This window comes from Lonchura striata, chromosome 7 (genome assembly GCF_046129695.1).
Source record: "Lonchura striata isolate bLonStr1 chromosome 7, bLonStr1.mat, whole genome shotgun sequence".
NCBI classification, from domain to species: Eukaryota; Metazoa; Chordata; class Aves; order Passeriformes; family Estrildidae; genus Lonchura; species Lonchura striata.
Genome location: NC_134609.1, coordinates 36,609,797 through 36,628,848, shown reverse-complemented (window position 1 = coordinate 36,628,848; position 19,052 = coordinate 36,609,797). Strand labels below are relative to the sequence as shown.

The following is a 19,052-nucleotide window of genomic DNA, read 5'->3' as shown; positions in this document are numbered from 1 at the left end:
TCCCCAGCTGCTGACCCTCTCCAGCATCCCAAACCCCCTTTCCACAGGGTCCAGAGCCGTGGAAGGAATCAGAACTGCCTTCCCTCCCCATGCTTTACCCCAATCCTACCCCTAACCCAGAATATCCCTTACAGGACCAACCTGCCCCCCAGAACCCAACCCACACCCTAGTGAGGGCCTCCACCACCCCCCCTGCAGCCACTCAGCACACGGGACACCAGGGCCTCAATTCACTGCATTTATGGCCCCAGGGAGAAAATAAAACAATAACAGACCCCAAACTTCTCCAGTCTGGGGCTGTCAGCAGCTGTCAGAGGCACTGTGCTGTATCCCCTGCCCCAGAGTGCCCATGCTCCACTGGCTCTGTGCAGTGCAGGTGCTTGGGCCCCACACCACCGGGCTGAAGAGCAGATGTGGCAGCCCCATCCTTGGCATCTCAGTCCCTGATACCTCGGTCCCTGGCACAAGCCTCACACGAGGGGCGTCAGAGCTTGCTGGGGAGTCCTGGCCTCTGCTGGAGCTGCCAAGTCGCCCTCACCCCCTCACCCACCCGGTTGAGCTCGGCGAAGGCGGCGGGGTCGCCAGTGCAGCAGTAGCATGCGACGAGCGGCTGCAGGATGGTGATGGGGATGCAGAAGTTGAGGTGGGGGTAGGTAGCCCCCACAGCGGTGTCCCGCGTGTTGCTGGCCACGATGCCTGGCAGGGAGGGAGTGATGCCCACATCACTGGGTCTGGCCGGGGGATGCCCACCCCCACCTGCCCACGGGGAGACCCCTGGCTTACCCATGAGGCATCCACTGCGGGAGGAGACGAGGGGGCCACCGCTGGAGCCCCCGTGGACGGCACAGGTGGTTTGCAGCATGACAGGGCGCCCAGCCACAGCCACCACGGCCGAGAGCACCCCTGCTGTCACCGAGGGGCCGCACGCCTGCCCCAGCGCCCCGAAGCCCACCACGCTCACCTCTTCTCCTGGGATGGGAGAGGCAGCAGGTGCGAGGCAGTCCTTACCTAACAGCCCGTGTCCCCCCAGTGCTTACCTGGGAGGAAGGTGTTGGCCAGGCACGGTGGGACAAAGCCTGGCACGCTCTCCTCCAGCTCCACCACGGCCACATCAAAGGGGGATGACTCCTCGGTGGCAAACACCACATGTCCCCTGAGCACGGCGACATCCCTAAGGACACGGTTAACGAGATGTCATGGCGGGGGACACGCAGGGTCGGGGGTTAAGGCTGGCAGGGGGACAGCCGCACTCACTGGTCGGGGCCGGCTGCCGGTGTCACGTAGAGTGGGGCTCTTGCCTCCACGACGTGTCGGCAGGTGAGGAGCATCCTTGGTGCCAGCAGCACCCCGGAGCCCCAGGTCGCCCCGCACTCCACCAGCGCCGTCCAGCCCAGGGGATCCTGCCCGCTGCTCGCTGGCACCGCGGCCACCCACGCCGGCACCGGCGGCACCACGATCCCGGCTTCACCCAGGACGCCGGCGCTGCTGCGCAGGATGGCGGCGAGCGAGCAGAGCAGCGTGAGCCCGACCCACTCGGCGCCCTTCCAGCAGAAGGAGGCGGCGATCACGGCCACCACGCGCGGCCCGTCGGGCGAGGGCACGAAGGCGGCGCCGCCCTCAGTGCCGGGCAGGCAGCGGGCATCGGTGAGCACCAGGGCGTTCTCCTCGCCCGCCAGGTTGCTGACCACGCCCCGGCTCAGCGTGTTGAGGAACAGCTCGGGGCACAGGTCTCCGAAAGGCGACCCGCAGGCGAGCAGCGCCTGCCCCTTGCGCAGGCAGCCGGCGCTGGTCCGCGCCGCCCAGCCGCCCTCGGGCGCGTCCAGCCCGGGCACCCGCAGCCAGGCGAACCAGGGCAGCGCCCGCGGGTCGGTGCCCGCGTCCTCCGAGGCCCCGAACCGCCACCGCTCCGCCCGCCCGAGGCCGCGCTCCAGCGCCCGCCGGAACGCCGCGCACGGCACCAGCGCCAGCAGCCGCGCATCGAGCTCCCGCAGCCCGCCGGCCGCGGCCCCCAGCACGACGCTGAGGCGCGGGCACGGCCGGAGCGCGTCGGGCAGCAGCGCGGCGGGGCGCGCCCAGGCGAGGGGGCCGGCGCGCAGGAACGGGGCGAAGACGGCGGCGTGGCACAGCACCAGCGCGGGGCGGCGGCTCAGCACCAGCCCGCTGCAGCCGCCATCGCCGCCGCCCGCGCCCCGCACCCGCACCGCGCAGCACGGCGGCGCCGCCATCGCCGCCATCCCCGCCGCGCCCCCGCGCCCGCCCCGCGCGCCCATTGGCTGCCACCCCGCGCCGCGCCCTCCCCATTGGCCGGGGCGGAGCGCGCACGTGACGGGCGCGCCCCCGCGGGGCCCTCACCGGGGGTGCGCGGCCCCCGGCCCGGCCCCGCTGCCCCGGCCCGGCCCCGCTGCCCCGGCCCCGGCCCCGCTGCCCCGGCCCCGCTGCCCCGGCCCGGCCCCGCTGCCCCGGACCGGCCCCGCTGCCCCGGCCCCGGCCCCGCTGCCCCGGCCCGGCCCCGCTGCCCCGGCCCCGCTGCCCCGGCCCCGGCCCCGCTGCCCCGGCCCGGCCCCGCTGCCCCGGCACATCAGGAATGCCTGCTTTGGAGCCGCCCCTCGGCCCCGGGAGAACCGGGACCCTCGGCCCGCAGCCGCCCCTCGCCCACCACGACCCAGCGCTGCACTTCGGGACACCGGCACACGCGCCCCGTTCCCGGGACCCTCGGCCCGGACACCCCACGGCCACGCTCGCTTCCCACCTCACCCGCAGCACCAACGAGTACGAAACTTTTATTTCCAACAGAGGTACCGGGACTGGGAAAATCCTTCTGGAACAGCTAAAATCGCCCCCGAATACCGGGAGTCAGACCCCCCCTCCCCGTTTCCCCCCCAGCCCCTTCCCGGCTGTCTGGGCTCGGTGTGGGTTTGTTCTACCAAGAGCAAAGCCCTGCAAGCCATGAGCTCTCCCTGGATGCCAGCCCGGAGACAAGCGGCTCTTCCATCCTGCCTGTTTCCCTCACTGGCTGCACTGTGCAGGTCACAGGACCATGGAACCATTGGATGAATATCCTGAGTTGGAAGTGACAAGGATTTAGTCCAGCTCCTAGCCCTGCACAGGACAGCCTCTAGAATCCCACCCTGTGCCTGACAGCGTTGTCCAAACGCTTATGGAATTCTGTGGCTGGTGTTCTGATGGCCCCAAGGCCCAGCAAACACCAAGCCAGACTGAGGCTCATTGCCCCTTCGGTGGAGAAAGACATGTCTTTATTGAACTGAAAATGAGTGCCAGACAGCAATGAAACTTCAGACAAAAAAAAAAAAAAAAAGTCCGTTGAGAGTATAAAAGAAACCAGTTTAGTCTACATTAATCACCTCATGATATGCAAATGTCAAACACTTCCATGCTACAACAACCAAAACTGCTCCGTGGTTCGTACTGTGATGGCGTGGCCAGAGGATCCTCAGTGGAGGGTCTGGCCTGAGGGGGAACCAGGCAGTCCCTTCCCACTACACACCAGCCTCAGCACCTGCACCAGGTGCTCCTCCCCAACTAGTAAAAAGAAAAAAAAAAATTCCCTGTAAACTAAAGAAGCTGGGATTGCACACCTCAGTCCCAACAGCACCGCGCTGTCGTCGGTCAGCGTGACACAGCACAGCCACCCTACAGCTCAGTTAAGCCCAAATGCTATGTTTATTGAGGACTTCTAATATCGTGATACCTTGGTTCAGTAATTTGTGAAATACCTAAATACCGTTAAATATATTTTTAAAAAACCCTAAACCAGACTCTGGACTAAACAAGATGAACGTTAAACTAAAAAGTTAGAAGGGACGTCATTTACATTAACACTTTCTTTAAAAAATAGAATCACTTTTTCCTTTTCTGTTTGTTTGTTTTTGAAGTCAATTAACCACAGTGGTGAGACGTGCTCTCTTTTTCAGCTGTTACATCGCAGCGTGCAGAGTTTTGCCTTCCCAGCCTGGAGCAGCCCCGCTGTCACCCAAGTGGCAGGGACAACTCAGGAACAGCGCTGCCTCCCCGCCGCGTGGAAAAGAGTGGTGTCACCACTGTGCCATAAGGGCAGCCGGAAAACCAGGAGTCTCTTGGACAATGCCAGTATGCGCTTGGAAAGCCTTCCACGTTCTAATAGAAAAGTCCATAGGAAGCTGAAGTGAACAGGATCAGTCCAGAGGAGTAAAACTCTCGTGTCCGTGCCAGTATCAGTCAATGTACTGCGATAGCCAGCGGAAGCCCTCACCGTAGCCTTGCCTCTTGAGCACACTGCACATGAACACCTCCATGGGGCGCGCATTCAGGTCCTTCAGTGGCACATTTCCCTGGGGAAATCCAAAGAGGAGTCACATCTGCACCCCTGGTGCCCTCAGGGAAGCACCCAGCGAGCCACAGCCATCCAGGGGAGCTCCTTTTGCAGGCCCCTTTGTGTGTGCACTGCATTTTGGACAATCCCGGCAGCCTCAAAACTTGCCCAAGGGCAGCATCAGAAGTTTGGGTTACAAGGGACCTTAAAGATCACCTCATTCCACCCCATTGCTCGGTCCCACTGTCCCAGGCTGCTCCAAGCCCCGTCCAACCTGGCCTTGAACAGGGATGGGGCAGCCACAGCTCCTCTGGGCAGCCTGTGCCAGGGTCTCCCCACCCTCACAGGAAGAATCTCTTCCCAATTTCCCATTCGAAGCTGCCTTTGGCAGTGGGAAGCCAGTCCCTCTTGTCCCACCGCTCCATGGCTTTTAAACAGTCTCTCTCCTTGGCTCCCTTCAGGCACATCATCATTATTATCATTGATTGACTTTGACCAATTAGTGGACAAATTCCCAGTCACAACTCAATCAGGGCTCAACCTGCAAGGAAGCAGGCAAGCTCTCCCCATTGCCAATCCAAGATTTGGATGCTTCCCTACCTTTCCTGTGGTCTGTCCGTAGAGCCCAAAGATCTCCCGCAGTTTCTCCTCACTGATGGCCTCTGGTCTGTCGATTTTGTTTCCCAAGATAAGGATTGGCACGTTGCATATTGTCTCGTCTGTCATTAACGCCTGCATGCAAGAGCCAACAAGAGCTGAGCAGACAGGTGGAAAAAGGAGTCGTTGCCTGAAGAAAACGGTTTTGTTTGAGCTCTGTGACCAACAAGGGCTCCTTTCTGGGGCTTCCATACTCCTGTGGAAGACTCACAGAATCACTGAGGCTGGCAAATCCCTGCCAGCCCAGAGTCCCAGCTGTGCCCAGTGCCCACCTTGTCCCCAGCCCAGAGCACTGAGTGCCACCTCCAGCCCTTCCTGGGACACCTCCAGGGATGGGCACTCCAAAGCTCCCTGGGCAGCCCTGCCAAGGCCTGAGCAGCCTTTCCATGGAGAAAGGAAAAGCTCCTGCTGCTGTCCCAGCTGAGCCTCCCCTGAACTCAAGTGCCTGTGGCCAACCCAGAGCAAGGACATCCAGGCTCCTCCAGCTCTGGGAGAGATGGCTGTTATTCATAATTTAGCTGATCAGGTCTTGGAGAAGGGAAACAAGAGAAGTGTATTTACATTAAGCTCAACTTTGGATTCCATAAGCCGTGAGTGATCTGCACAGTCCACCAGGAAGACAATCCCATTGATGGCAGGCAGGTAGTTTTTCCAGACCCGGCGAGCTGGAAAACACAAGGGACAAACATGGCCCTGTGAAATCTCCACACAGGGAAAAATCCACCAAGCCTCAGCAACCATGGCTGCCTTTTTAGCCAGGCTGTCTTCCTTCCAGTAGTTTTGTGTATAAAAGGGCAAAAAACCTGTGTTTAAAACTTCTAGAAAGTACATAACTAAAAATCCATCAATTATTCAAACTAAATTATATTGCAGTCTTCCACAGCTAAAAATACTCCAGGCAGCAGGGCATGAACTGGCAGCATTTCCTTCCAAGCAATCCTACAGCCAGGAGGTTGCTTCCACGTATTGTTCCATAAATAAATCCAGGCAACAAATAATTAGGCACTGCTAATTGCTGACACTCGTCTGGATCAATTTTTGGTCATTTTTTCCTCACCTTGTTCATGTCCACCCAGATCAAAAGTCGTAAAGGTCATTCCAGCAATTGTCAGCTCCTCTGATGCTGAAATGGAAAGCACAGGTGGGATTCAGGAAAACAAGGAAGGTGGGCATTCATGCTGGCATCACACATGCTCTTCCAATAAGGAATTCCCTAAACTTCTTGTGGAATTCAGTGGCTGAAATGCAGCCATTTCCCAAAATCACTAGCGGCAGAAACTAATTTCTCCTGCTTCCCACAGCTTTTTAACCTGCAATTATTATCCCTTATTAGACTTTCCATTAGGAAAATCTTCCCTTTCTACTAATTGAGCCATACCAGTTCCTGGGCATTTCTAGAGAGGAAAACACAGACCCACTTCAGCCTGGGTAAGCACAGTGCAGCTGCAACCTCAGCTCAAGTTTTAAGACCCTCAAATCCCCCAGGCAGAGCTGCCACCAAGGTGTCTTCCTACACCATGTCCCCACAATTCCAGAGGAAAAGCCAGGCCGGGAGGCTTTTCCCAGGGAGACTTACTGGGATGTAGCGTGGGGACGTGCTGACCCAGCCTGTCATCTTTGAGCATGTGCAGCAGAGTGGTTTTCCCTGCGTTATCCAGCCCCAGGAAAACCAGCTTTCCAGACTTCTTGTACAAACCTGCGAGGAGAGGGAACAAAGCAAGAGGAAAGCTCCAGCGGGCTCGTCCGGAGCCAGAACGCCACGCTGCTTTTTTGGGGAAGTCCTTTCCCAGAGCTCTGCTGCCACCTGTGCACACTTGCAGCACGGACACGGGGCAGCAGGGAAAACACACAGAGCTCTAACAGGCTCCTTCCAAGGCATGCTCACAGCAATGGACATTTCCTAAGCTCGTGTGCCCCTGAGAATTCCATTCTTTCCTCAGATCTGTACTAGCAGCAGAGGACAGCGTGCAGCAGAGTGTTATGGACCAATCTGCCTCCTCAGAAAATGTTAAAATTGAACAAACTCATAAAAGAGAGCAGCGAGTTGTCCAGGAAAAAGTGCAAAGCAGGGAACAGAGTGTTGTTTTCTTGGCATAAACTGATTTTTGTTGTGTCTGCCACAGGAAAGCTCCCAAAAGTTTCCAACAGGACTTCTCACCCTGTCCCTCTAATCCTCCTTTCAAGAGAGGATCATGAGAATGGGCACCCTATCCTCCAGCAAGGAGTTCCACTGGAATCCAGGACTCTAGGAGGAGGAGGAGGAGGATGGGGCTCCCTCCCTGTCAAGGCAGCACCTCTGCCTGGGGCTGGACAGCCTAGCTGCTCTCAGGCATGCAAAGGGCAAGAGAAACACCTGAGTGGGAGCCCAACGCCTCCAAATACTCCCAAAGTTTCTCTGCACCAGTGTAAAAGCCCTTTTATTGATACAGAGATTCCTCACCAGACTTTGCACTGGCCAGAGCTGCTGCACACCACCTTAACCCCGACTTTTATGGGATACTGGGAACCGGAGAAGCCGAACCCACCCGGAGGGGGCTGCTGAGGCATTACCTAGGAACTGCAAGACGCTGCTGAAGCCGTTGTAGAGCCATTCGAAGATGAAAGACATCTCTGGAAATAAAATGCCTGCGGGGGACAAATCCCAAACCCCGCGTTACGAAGTGTCGGTGCTCAAAGGGAGCCGCGGTCACGGCCTCCGGGACGGGGGGGTCGGAGGTCCCGGCAACGGGAGGGGTCGGCGGGAGCGGGGGCGAAGGGGAACGGGGGTGAGAGGAGACGGGGGGTGAGGGGCCACCGGGGTGAGCGGGGCCGGCCTCAAGGGCGGGCGGCGAGGCCTGGCCCCCGCCCCGCCCCCGCTCTGCCTGCGTGTCACCCCCCGCGCCGCCGCCGCCCCTCTCCCGGGCCTGCCAGGCGCCCGCCGCCCCGCTGAGCGCCCCGCCGGGCCCGGCCGCCGCCCCCGCCGCTCACCCCCGGCTGCCCCCGGGCCGCCGCCGCCGAGTCCCGTCCGCGGCCGCCGCCAGCGCCCCGCCGGAAACGCGTCAGCGCGCGCCCCGCCCGCTTCCGGCCCCGCTGGCCCCGCGCGGCACCGGGGAGGGCGCGGGTTCGAGAGCCGCCCGCGCCCCGCGGGGTCCCGGGTTCGAGACCGGCCTCGGCCCCGCGGGGACGCGGCCCTCAGCTACCCCCTTAACCCCGCCTCGCCACAAAGGGCAGCGGGCAGGACGTGCTGTGCAGCTGCTCCGGGCGGGACACGAGGAGGAACTCCTCCACGGAAAGGGCGGCGAGACTTGGAGGGGGCCCAGGGAGGCGTGACCATCCCCGGAGTGTCTGAGGGACACTCGGTACCCGGGTGGGGAACCGGCCACAGGCCGCACTCCATGATCCCCGAGGGATCCTGCGATTTTGTGACCCCTCAGCTCCAGAGACGAAAAGGAGAGGGAGCCCCACAGCACTGGATTTCAGTAGTTTTTTATTTCTAGCATCCATACACATCCCAGGTGAGTGATCTCCTGTCATGACTTAGAGCACACCACATGACAGTCACAAGCAGGGTGTTCGGGTTTTATAAATTATTTCTTCCAGCCTCCACCAGGCCTCAGCAGACATGTCACTGCTAGGTACAGAATTCTAATCAGCAAAGTTACAGGCAAGGTCTTGCTGACACTGAAGCTATTTTTCTGGTCTATTCCTGCGTGTGGCAGCAGCTCGGTGGGAAGGACACAGCTGTCTCACCACCATCCTCGGGACTCAGTTTTTCTGGTAGTAGAACCATTTGTCAACTGTGTGGGGCAGAAAAAAGGAGGGGGGATTAGTCCCCTGTGAGCCACCCAGTTATTAAGTAGTTACGTGGCAGTGTGTGTGTGTCACCTCCAGCTCAGGGGCTTCCTCTGCTCCTGGCAACAGCTCCTCAGCACAGCAAACAGGTTCTGGCACAACCCTGTTTATGTGGATTTGTTTTCCCAAAGCAGCCAGCCTTGCTCAGGCTGCCATTAGGAGCATTCATGACTTGGTGCAGGCAAGGACAGCAAGCCAGGCTTCCCTCTGGCTCAGCTGACTCAGGGAGGCAAAGCCTCCAACTCCCATGCCCACATGGGAGACACACATTTCTCCACAGATTTATTCCCCATGAAGAGATTGGAAGTGTCAGCCTGGCTCCACCTTCTGCTCCCAACACCACCCTGTTTGCCTTCGGGCCTTGCCCTGGCTACAGCAACATCCAGGTTTACCTCACACCCTCATTTTCCTATGCACAATTCCTCTGAGGAAGCCCCTGCTGTGTACTGGGATGTCAGGGTGGGTTTTGAGGCTCACCTTCGGGTGGGATGGGGCTGGCAGCTTTACACGGTGGTGCCTGAAACAAGAAGGGTGTTATCAGAGACCAGAGGTGTCCTTCACTCTCCACACATCATTTAGGGCTGCACAAGTCTTTCCTGAGCACCATTTAAGCCCCTGTGGCAGCTGGTCAGCTGTGGGGGGGACATCTGAGCTCATGTGCAGCATCCGGTCATTCCTGTAGCCTCCCCATTCCGGAGATGCCCGAGGGGCTCTCCTCCAAGTGCAGGCTCCAGGGCCATCTGACCCCCAGCACAAGCAGTTCCCACTCCAGACTCTACACAGCTGCAGGCAGTCCTGGATTTTTTTTTAAATCTACAACGTTGGTTTAAAAATTATGGGGGAATAGAGGCACGAAGGGCTCTCTGAGAACTCCTCTGAAGAGCTTTCTCTGGTATTCAACAAGCAAAGACAGTGCAAATCCCTGTCTGGTGACACATCCTCCATGAGGGCTTTCAAAAACCTTGATGAGACCCCTAATTGGGATACCAGCACTTTAGAAAAGAACACAATGGTTTTAAAGGTCTCTCCAAGGCTACATGAGACCCAGGTTTCCAGTTATGGAAGAGAGACAAGATGTGCACTTCAATTTTCCTGTCCCCTCCCCTCTAAGCCCTTTCAGGCTGCCAACAGCAGTACTCTGCAAGTCTAGGGAGACACAATTAATTCCTGAGGCTGGACAGGAGAACTACACCTGGAATATCAAGCTCTTCATTCTGAAGCTGCAAAATCCCTGGGGAATTAGATTCTCTTTTCTCAGAGGGAGACCTGTACTGTGAAGCTCTTGGAAGCCCAAATATTAAAACCCTCTCAGAACAGCTGACAACCAAGCTACAGCTCAGAAGTTTAGCCCTCCACGCAAACTCCGTTTGGGATTCCATCTCTTGGATGACTAAGGGCAGGGAGGAATGTCTGGTTTGCTCCACATCCACCCTGTTTAACCAGAAGCAGGTGTTCAGCCACCCAAAACACTGTGAGCATGCCATGTGCCATTCACACAGAGAGGACAGTTCACCACACAAACTGCACCGTTTTTCCCAACAATAACACCAGGATTTGGCCACTCAAACTGGTACTTACTGCATCCACAGTAGCTTTTGCACAGTCTTGACTACAGCAGAAAGGGCTGTCGGACACCGTCAGGTTGGTGCTGGAAGACATTGGGCACTTGTGAGAATGTGCAAGCCTAGCCTCCCCCCAGGAGCATTAAATAATGGAATATTAAGGACTGCAGCTGCCAAGTGGAAGAGGAAGGCCTGGGGAGACAGCCAGCAGCTAACAGAAAGCATGGCACCCCTCAGGAAGTGATGTTCCAGGGGTTTTAGTTTAGGGAAGGGGAAGGTGCACATTCCCACAAGCATTAGCCTACCAGTTGATCTCCCCTCCGTCAGTTTTCTTTGTTATTAAAGCTTTCCAGTGTTCGTGGGTGCCTTTGATGACATCCAGGGCAAAATCCTGACATTGGAAATGAGAACAAACATCATGTTACTTGGAAGCACCAGATCACCTTCTCCAGACTATCACTAACAAGATGCTCTGGAAGGGGCTGGAAGAAACCTCTTCTGCTCCAGTGCCATTCAGGAAGAGCAGAAACTCCCAGGACACAACAGCTGAAAAAACCAGGATTGTGTAGGAGAATTGTTGTTTTGCTTCCAAGATGGGAGGATCTGCCAAGGTCACAGAGCAAGCTTGGGGCCAAAAGAAACTGAGCACAGTCTCGGGCTAGTGCTCCACTATAAAAGCACCTTCACCCTGCTGCTCCTCCCACTCGGTTTGTCTCCAGCAGCTTGTTGATCCGGGCCTGTCCAGGAGCTCTCTTCCACTCCAGGCAAATAATTCAGACCAGCAGGAAGAGACATGCAGCTGATCAGGCTTTGCAACTACTTAAAAATGAATTTGTTTCCAGGCATATCAACCTCTTCCCTTAAAAATGAGCAATATATGCTCAAGCATTAACCTGTCAGCTGGAGAAGGAAACACATGCAGTCCTTTCTTGGTGTGAACACTGGCACTAAACGTCCTGGTTTGATACCAAACCAAGCCAAATAAAACACTGCAGAGCATGTGTGAAGTTCTGTATCCTGATTTTCCAGTTTCCTTGATGGGTTTCACCCATCCTAAGGGGCAACGAGGTGTTCCAGCCTGACCAGCCTAGTGCTGTGCTACAGCCAAAGGGGACAAGTCCTTCACGACTTCCATTTTCTTTCCCAGAGAGGGCTTTTGGAAGAACTCCCCTCCTCTGCACCATCTCTGGAGCCCTAGGAGTTGAGTCACCTCACTAAACCCCTCATGGCACTCCAGGAAGGGCAGAAGTGAGGACACCAAAACAGGATTTCACCCGCTCAGGAGCAGTAACTTATCTGATCCAACCCAGAGAAGAGGCAGAGTGCTGCCAAGGCAGAGCCTTACTCACAGGGTGTGAGGGAACACTTCATGCCTGAAGCAAGAAGTGTTTTAACTCCTGAGTTAAGTTTAACTTGCACCAGGTTGCAGTGGAACAAAGTCCACAGGTAAGGGAGGCAAAGGGTGATGTCAAGCTGCCTTTGCTCCACAGCTGGAGGAAATAAACCTGGTGTTTTCCACCTGGTTCTGACACGAAGGCTCCCAGCCCTCAAATGATCCCACATGAAAAAAATATTCAATGACACCATGGGGATAACCCCAGGCTTTTTTTTTTTTTTCCTGGTATTCCTGTATTCACTAGGATGGAAAAAACCAGCAGGATGAACTGAAATCAACTATCAGCACCCCCATAAAAATCCATTATCTCAGCAACTTGCTCGTGTTCTCACGCAGCCTGAGCTCAGGTTTTGGGCCAGGTGCCACTGTGCAAAGGAAGGTGATCCTACCTTGCCTTTAAATTCTCCATTAAAAGCAAACTGGTTTTCTGGCTTTCCATCCGGTACTTTGTATCTTCTGAACCAGTCCACAGTAGCTTCTAAGTATCCAGGCTTCATCCTTCTGACATCCTCGATGTCTGGAAGGGGACATGAGGTTTGTTAGCCAGAAACAGTAACAGAATGTAGTGAATTACAGAATTTATGTGGCTCTGCTGAGTTGTTCTGGGCTGTGCCTCTTTCAGCCCCTCCCCAAGCAGCCTTAGCAACATTTCAGAAAGGTTCCCTGAAGCCTCAGTGAGTATGTCCTCAGGGAAGTTAGTGTTTCATCCCCAGGGTGTGTATCCCAAGTGTCCCCAGGAGCTGGGACACATTTAAACAGTTTGGATTAGAGGCTGGGGGGACAATCCCTTTTCTTCCACTGTGTTTGGAATGCCAGGCTGTGCCGAGGGTTGGCCACATGTGCCAAACTGCAATGAAATGTTTTGCTCTAGGATTGTCCTTCCAGCACCACATCTGACTGATAGCAGAGCACAGAAGGAGCAAGCCCTGTCCCCACCTCCTGCAGGTTTTCAGGGGAGGAAGGGAAGCACTGATGCTGCTCCCCCCCCCTGTAACTCACCATTGTAGCTGGCTGCTTCGGGGTCTTCAGTGTTGATAGCAATGACCTTCCAGTCTGTCTCTCCCTCATCAATCAGAGCCAGAGTGCCCAGCACCTTCACTTTGATGACTTCTCCCCGAGAGCAGACCTGCAAAAGGACAAAGGCCTTGTTGTCCATCCTAGTGCACCCAGGAGTGCACGACAGGAGGCTGTGCAGGGGCTCAGCAAGCAGCCAGGTACCATGAAATTAGCTCTGGCTGTCAGCAGCTCATCAGCCCTGGCTCATCGCAGCAACAGTCTCCAGAGGCAGCAGAGGGAAACATCACATTGTTAAGGGGAGGAGGGGTAGGAAATGAATAATAATCCCTGAATAATTGGCTTTGGAGACATTAATTACACGTTTCAGGAGTCATTTAGGATGCGCTACCTTGCTTCCAATTTCGCAGACATCAATTGGATCGTTATCTCCACAGCAACCAGTATTTTCATCCTTGTGACCTGGGTCTTCCCAAGTCTGAAAAAAAACCCCAAACCAACACCAAAATCAACTACACATAAGAATAAGAACTCGCAGGTTTAAAGAGGTAGTAAAAAGCAGGTTTATTTCGGGCATGCAGTTGCCTGGAATAAACAGAGGATGGCCCACTTCACACCTGCTGCCAGGTCAGGTATTTGGGCTACTGTTTCCCTTGGGCGTGGGGAGTTTGAATTCAAGTTAAAAGGTCTCATCTTCCAAAAGCTAAGCAGCCCCTTCCTACCCACAAAGCCCCTTTCAACAACTTTCCAGACTTCCTCCCTGTCCCACAGCTGTGTAAAGGTGAAGTTCACATCTATAAAGGGCAATTGTTGATTTGGCTTCCTGCCTGTTCCTCTCCCTATTCATTCCTTAGCAGAAGTTTCCTGAACTCGAGATAGCAATCCAGCAGAGAAGGAAGACAGACAGGGTGTATTGTTTCCCTTTAATTAAACAATTAAAAACCCTGGAGAAGTGATAAGAATGTGGAGTCCCACTGTGCTCTCCAGTGCATCTCACCCACAGTGGTGAATGCACATTGAAGGACATGACTCCAGAGGCCAGTTAATTGACTCCAAGAACAAGGGCTGTTTAAAACACGCTCCTGATCAGGAGTGAAAAGCACATTCCCACATAAGGAACATGTACTCCTAAGGGTGTTGAGATATAAAAAAGAAAGTTCCTCCCAAACTTCTCTGGGGGGACTAGTGTAGTCAGGACCTTGTGATGCATCCAGAATGGTGAGGAAGATGTTCTGACACCTGGGTGGTGCTGTGGGGCTGTTCACAAACCCTATCACATTTCTCTACCAGGAAATGTTAAGCGCTTGATGCACAAATATCTTTGATCACAAACACATAACAGAGCAAAGGCTTCAAAAGACACAACTGTGCACAAAGAAACAAGCAGCAGAATTCATTCAAGCAGGAAACAACTCAACTTGTTAAGCCACGTGGGGAAAACACTTGACATGTGCTACTGTCAAGAGCACAAACACCGAATTCAGAGTGCTTGCCTGTGATCTGTCACTGACAGCTTATTTCTTTGGAGGAAACCCCAGCCTTAGAGAACATCAGAGGCAAACAGGCCTGTTTGAAGTCTCACTGCGCTCCAGACCAGACTCTCTGCTGACCTTTTTGCTCATTAATACAGTGGCAATTGCAAGCACCCTCCCTCCTCCCCAACAGGAGGGATGATCCACTGGGATAAACCACAGTACCTGTGGGATGGCACCATAATTCCAGATGTAGCCCTTGTGGGGAAACACGTTTGCTACAAAGCGCAGTTTCCCTTTCTTCACATCCTGCTTAATTGGGTTTAAGGGTTCCTTTGTGGAAATCTGAAAGAAAAGTTACATAAATCCCTCTGCTTTACCCTTTATGAATAAAAAAGTGATTTTATTTTTAATGGAACTGACAAGCCAAAAGACCAGGAGATGATGCTGATACCAGCAGCAGATACTGGACACCTCCTGTTGCATTGCCATCCCTTGGTTTCCAGCAGACTTACAAGCCTTGGAATCACATGGAGCCAAGAGCCATAAAATATTGCTTTTATCAGAAGCCATGTGAGAACACCACAGCATTCCAACATCTGCAATCTCAGCCTCCACATCAGAGGAGGTTTATTTCCAGGTTTATTTCCTCCATATCAAGCAGGTTCTCACAGGAGAAGTTAGAAACCACTAACTTCTAACCACCAACTGGCAGGTAGAAACCACTGCAATTCCAGAGGTGGAATTGAGGAGGGCTTGACAAAGCCAAGCATTAAGGCTGGAACTGTAATGTAGTTACCTCCATTTTAGCATTTGTCCATCGAGGTACCTCCACGACCATGTTGAACACATTCTGAAGAAAGCAAAACAGCAGTGAGTGGGAAGGAACCTTGGGGCCATGCTTTAAACTAGGGAACACATATAAGTGAGCAGAAAAAACAGCCAGCTCACCTGAAACCATGTTTGTTCTGCTGTTTTGGTTTCTTTTTTCAGAGCTAATTTTGAGACAGCTGATAAAAGTCCTGTAGCCCAGTCAGTTGCATGTCATCACTCCAAGCTGAATCCCACAAAACACCCCAAAGGCCAGATTTGAAGTTCCCACATGTTCTCCAGCAGTTGCCACCTACAATCATCCCTATCACATTCCTAGGCTACAGGAACAGGTTAAATCAATGGCAAACAGCTGCATACAAACTACCCTGGACACAACAAAATGGGGTTTAGGCCTTATTTATTAAATACAAAGTGTTTAATGCTCCAGAAAGAGCCACTCTGGCCATTCAGAAAAGACAAGACCAACATGAGAAACCACCTATTAAATAGTGTAGGTATCTATGTACTGCCCTGAATGAGTGAGACCATCACTCCCAAATATTCTAGTAATAACGTAGGGAAGGATGCCCTTTCTCCAGGCTGACACTCCTGTAAAAGCAGACATTGCTAGTGGCATGGTGTGAGGATAAAAATGTGGGGGAGAAATGCAGAACCACATCTCACTGTATCTCATTTAGAGGTGACACTCGAAAACATCTCCTGTTGATCCAGCTGGCCTGAGAGTTCAATGTCAGCCTCCTCTCCAAGAAAACAAGCTTTTCCACACCTGTACCTTAACATCTGCTGTTTGAAGAGATTATGGCCTAGTAACAAAAAGTCAAACCTTGCTCCCTGGCCTGGGCCAGGTTTCTAATCCCCACCTTAAGCAGTATTAGCATGGCAAAGTCCCTCGAACCTGTATTGCCCCATAATTGGCTTGATACTGTGCAACAAGTGCTGTTACATCACTGACTTTGCCCACACCCTTCCCTAGCAGAGCTTTATTACAATCCCTTGATTGCAGGGGGGTCACTGCTCATTTGCATTTTGCATGTAGAAAGGTACAGAACTATTTTTATTCCTAACTCGAGGGAAGGAGTGAGGCAACTGGAACAGGCTGAGCTGGGAGCTTCTGGCTTTGCAGGCAGGGAAAGATGACTTGGGGCTGCATCTTTGTAAGGACTGAAGCTTCCCCATGGTCCAGCTTGGCCAAAGACACACAGAGAGGAGCTCAAGGGCATCCCTTTGCAATGATACAGGTCCAGGTAAGGTCAACACAGCCCAGCCTGAGACTGAAAAAAACACAATCTGAAATCCTCTCAGTGTCTTAGGAGTCTGAGGATAAGGATCAAGGAGGCCAGACAGAGTGGGACAACCTTTTGCTCTGAGCTGGGCCCTGTAATGTAGCTGGCAGCCCACCTGCTAAGTGATGAGTAAAACCTCAGTGCTGAGGCACTCCAGCCACAGAGAGAGCCCCGTGGGACCAGCACTATTGTGTAACTTCGGGGACTGTGACCTTCAGCTACTGGGACTTTTTTCTCTGAATGACTTGGCACAGAGGTGCTGGCAGCAGCACTGCATGCCTGAGGGCACACCAGTTTCCCCTGTTAAGCACTACCAGTTCAAGGAACTCCCCCTCACCTCTGTACACACTCCCCTGCTTCTTCCTCCCCTGTTCTGCAGGTGCCTGCAAAGCATGGCACTATCTGCATTTTCCTTGGCTGGGTTTCCTGCCAGGCACCTGCACTGGGAACTGCTTCCCTACTCAGCCACTGCTGAGTCCTTGATGACCACAATCCATCTTTTCTCCTCCGTGAAGGCAAAAGCCACCTCAGGTAGCTCCATCACCTTCACCTCAGCAGCTCAATCAGCTGCTTTTTAGAGATCCATCTCTCAGCTCTGCATATTCTTTCTTCCTTTACCAGAACCACTCTCCACCTCTGAATTTCATCTCTCTCTAACAAGGAGTAGTTGCTCCACTACATTTCCCGAGCTGCACAGCTTTATAGTCAGAGAAAGAAACAAGCTACAACAGTAAAGGAAACAGTCAGAGCCCGAGGTACCACTGAAAAAACATTAAATGAAAACTGAAACACAACCATTTTGATTTCCTGAAGCTGGGGCATTTTTTGTTCACAACAGCCTAATTTGACTAACCACTGTCTGCAAGAAGGATGTGAAAGCCCTGCAGCACTGCAAGGGGCAGGTTCTGCCAGGCAAGAGGTCCCAGGAGATGTTACAGCAGGAATTTAACCTGTTCATCTTCACTCTCTTTTCTTTGTTGTATTATACTTTAGGCCATACTGCAGCCAAACCCCAAGCCTGAAATATCATGCAGCACGCATAGGAATGGGGATAGATATTACAAAAAAAGCAGTTTTCTGCTTAGCTAACCCAAAATGCCTGCATGGGTAAGCTCAAGCCAACCAGTCGCATCTCTGATGCAAAAAATGAGAATGAGATCGTCCATTCTCTTCTCCTGGGCTGCTTCACCCGAGGCCAGGACAGCAAGAAACCCATTCCTTGTAGGGTGAGCCTCCCCTGGGTGCCTTAGGCTGCAGGACCCCCTGGTTCCTTGGACGTTTCGGGATTCCCTGATGCCCCGTGTGTTCCCAAATCCCCTGGTTCCTGGGTTGTTCCCCGATGCCCTGGTCTCTGGGATGTTTCAGGACCTCTGGTCTCCAGTGTGTTCCCAGATCCCTTGATCCCCGGGATGTTTCAGGACTCCCCGATCCCCTGCGTGTCTCAAGACCTCCTCTCACCTTCCCGGCGTCCGCGTAGATGGGGATATCGTGGAAGGGGGAGATGTAGCGCCCGGCGGCATCCTCTGCAAGGCAAGGGGAGGGAGCCCAGTCAGCCGCCCGGCAGCTCGCACCGGAGCGGGCTCAGGCGAGCGCTGGCGGGCAGCGGAGGGGCAGGCGGGGCGCGGGGGGTGGCGGGGCCGCAGCACTCACTGAAGAAGAGCCGGTACTCGGGGCTGTGGGGCCCGGCGCGCTCCTCCACGCCGTACCGCGACATCGCCGCGCACGCGTCCCGCTCGCCGCCGCCGCCGGGGGTGGGGGACACCGCGCGCGCCCCGCCCCGCGCGCGCGCGCACCCGGCCCGCCCCGCGCCACGCGGCGCGGCCGGGAACGGCCCGGCTGGGAATGGTCCGGCCCCGTGGGAACGGCTCTGCCCGGCTGGGAACGGCCCGGCTGGGAACGGCCCGGCCCGGTGGGAACGGCCCGGCCCGGTGGGAACGGCCCGGCCCCGGTGGGAACGGCCCGGCCCGGTGGGAACGGCCGGCCCGGTGGGAACGGCCCGGCCCGGTGGGAACGGCCCGGCCCCGGTGGGAACGGCCCGGCCCCGGTGGGAACGGCCCGGCCCCGGTGGGAACGGCCCGGCTGGGAACGGCCCGGCTGGGAACGGCCCGGCCCGGTGGGAACGGCTCTGCCCGGCTGGGAACGGCCCGGCTGGGAACGGCCCGGCCCGGTGGGAACGGCCCGGCCCTGCTGGGAACGGTCCGGCCCGGCTGGGAACGGTCCGGCCCCGGTCCACTGGGAACGGCCCGGCCCCGCTGGGAACGGCCCGGCCCGGTGGGAACGGCCCGGCCTGGTGGGAATGGTCTGGCCCCGGCTGGGAACGGCCCGGCTGGGAACGGCCCGGCTGGGAACGGTCCGGCCCGGCTGGGAACGGCCCGGCCCGGTGGGAACGGCCCGGCCGGGAACGGCCTGGCCCCACTGGGAACGGCCCGGCCCGGTGGGAACGGCCCGGCCTGCTGGGAACGGCCCGGCCCCGCCGGGAACGGCCCGGCCCGGTGGGAACGGCCCGGCCCGGCTGGGAATGGTCCGGCCTGCCTGGGAATGGTCCGGCCTGCCTGGGAATGGCCCGGCCCAGCTGGGAATGGCCCAGCCTGCCTGGGAATGGCTCTGCCTGCCTGGGAATGGTCCTGCTCACCATGGCCAGAACAGCCTGGGCTGTCATGGACCCGCACAGCATGGTCCTAGCCCAGCATGGTT

General features: G+C 55.6%; 3 protein-coding genes across 4 annotated transcripts; all 3 read right to left on the bottom strand.

Moving 5' to 3' along the window:
- Positions 1 to 224: 224 nt before the first annotated feature.
- TYSND1 (trypsin like peroxisomal matrix peptidase 1) lies at positions 225 to 2,225 on the bottom strand. The gene is made up of 4 exons (XM_021543849.2): positions 1,255 to 2,225; positions 1,038 to 1,171; positions 784 to 969; positions 225 to 696 (listed from the first exon to the last, which is right to left on the bottom strand). Exons 1-4 carry the CDS (start codon positions 2,223 to 2,225, stop codon positions 485 to 487), a joined length of 1,503 nt encoding a protein of 500 aa, XP_021399524.2. The 3' UTR covers positions 225 to 484.
- Positions 2,226 to 3,321: 1,096 nt separating this feature from the next.
- On the bottom strand, positions 3,322 to 8,011 carry SAR1A (secretion associated Ras related GTPase 1A). 2 transcript variants are annotated; one of them, XM_021543885.3, is made up of 7 exons: positions 7,934 to 8,011; positions 7,517 to 7,591; positions 6,543 to 6,662; positions 6,024 to 6,089; positions 5,528 to 5,631; positions 4,910 to 5,041; positions 3,322 to 4,328 (listed from the first exon to the last, which is right to left on the bottom strand). In XM_021543885.3, exons 2-7 carry the CDS (start codon positions 7,572 to 7,574, stop codon positions 4,212 to 4,214), a joined length of 597 nt encoding a protein of 198 aa, XP_021399560.1. In that variant the 5' UTR covers positions 7,575 to 7,591; positions 7,934 to 8,011; the 3' UTR covers positions 3,322 to 4,211. The 2 variants fall into 2 exon arrangements, with proteins under 2 accessions (XP_021399560.1, XP_021399561.1); XM_021543886.2 differs by having other exon boundaries at positions 4,217 to 4,328; positions 4,910 to 5,096.
- A 501-nt stretch (positions 8,012 to 8,512) lies between these two features.
- PPA1 (inorganic pyrophosphatase 1) lies at positions 8,513 to 18,125 on the bottom strand. Its single transcript, XM_021543852.2, has 11 exons — positions 18,009 to 18,125; positions 17,817 to 17,881; positions 15,041 to 15,094; positions 14,467 to 14,586; positions 13,161 to 13,247; positions 12,755 to 12,881; positions 12,145 to 12,272; positions 10,665 to 10,750; positions 10,376 to 10,445; positions 9,275 to 9,314; positions 8,513 to 8,742 (listed from the first exon to the last, which is right to left on the bottom strand). The coding sequence occupies exons 1-11, from the start codon at positions 18,070 to 18,072 to the stop codon at positions 8,711 to 8,713; spliced, it is 873 nt and encodes a 290-aa protein (XP_021399527.1). The 5' UTR covers positions 18,073 to 18,125; the 3' UTR covers positions 8,513 to 8,710.
- Between the last annotated feature and the right edge of the window lie 927 nt (positions 18,126 to 19,052).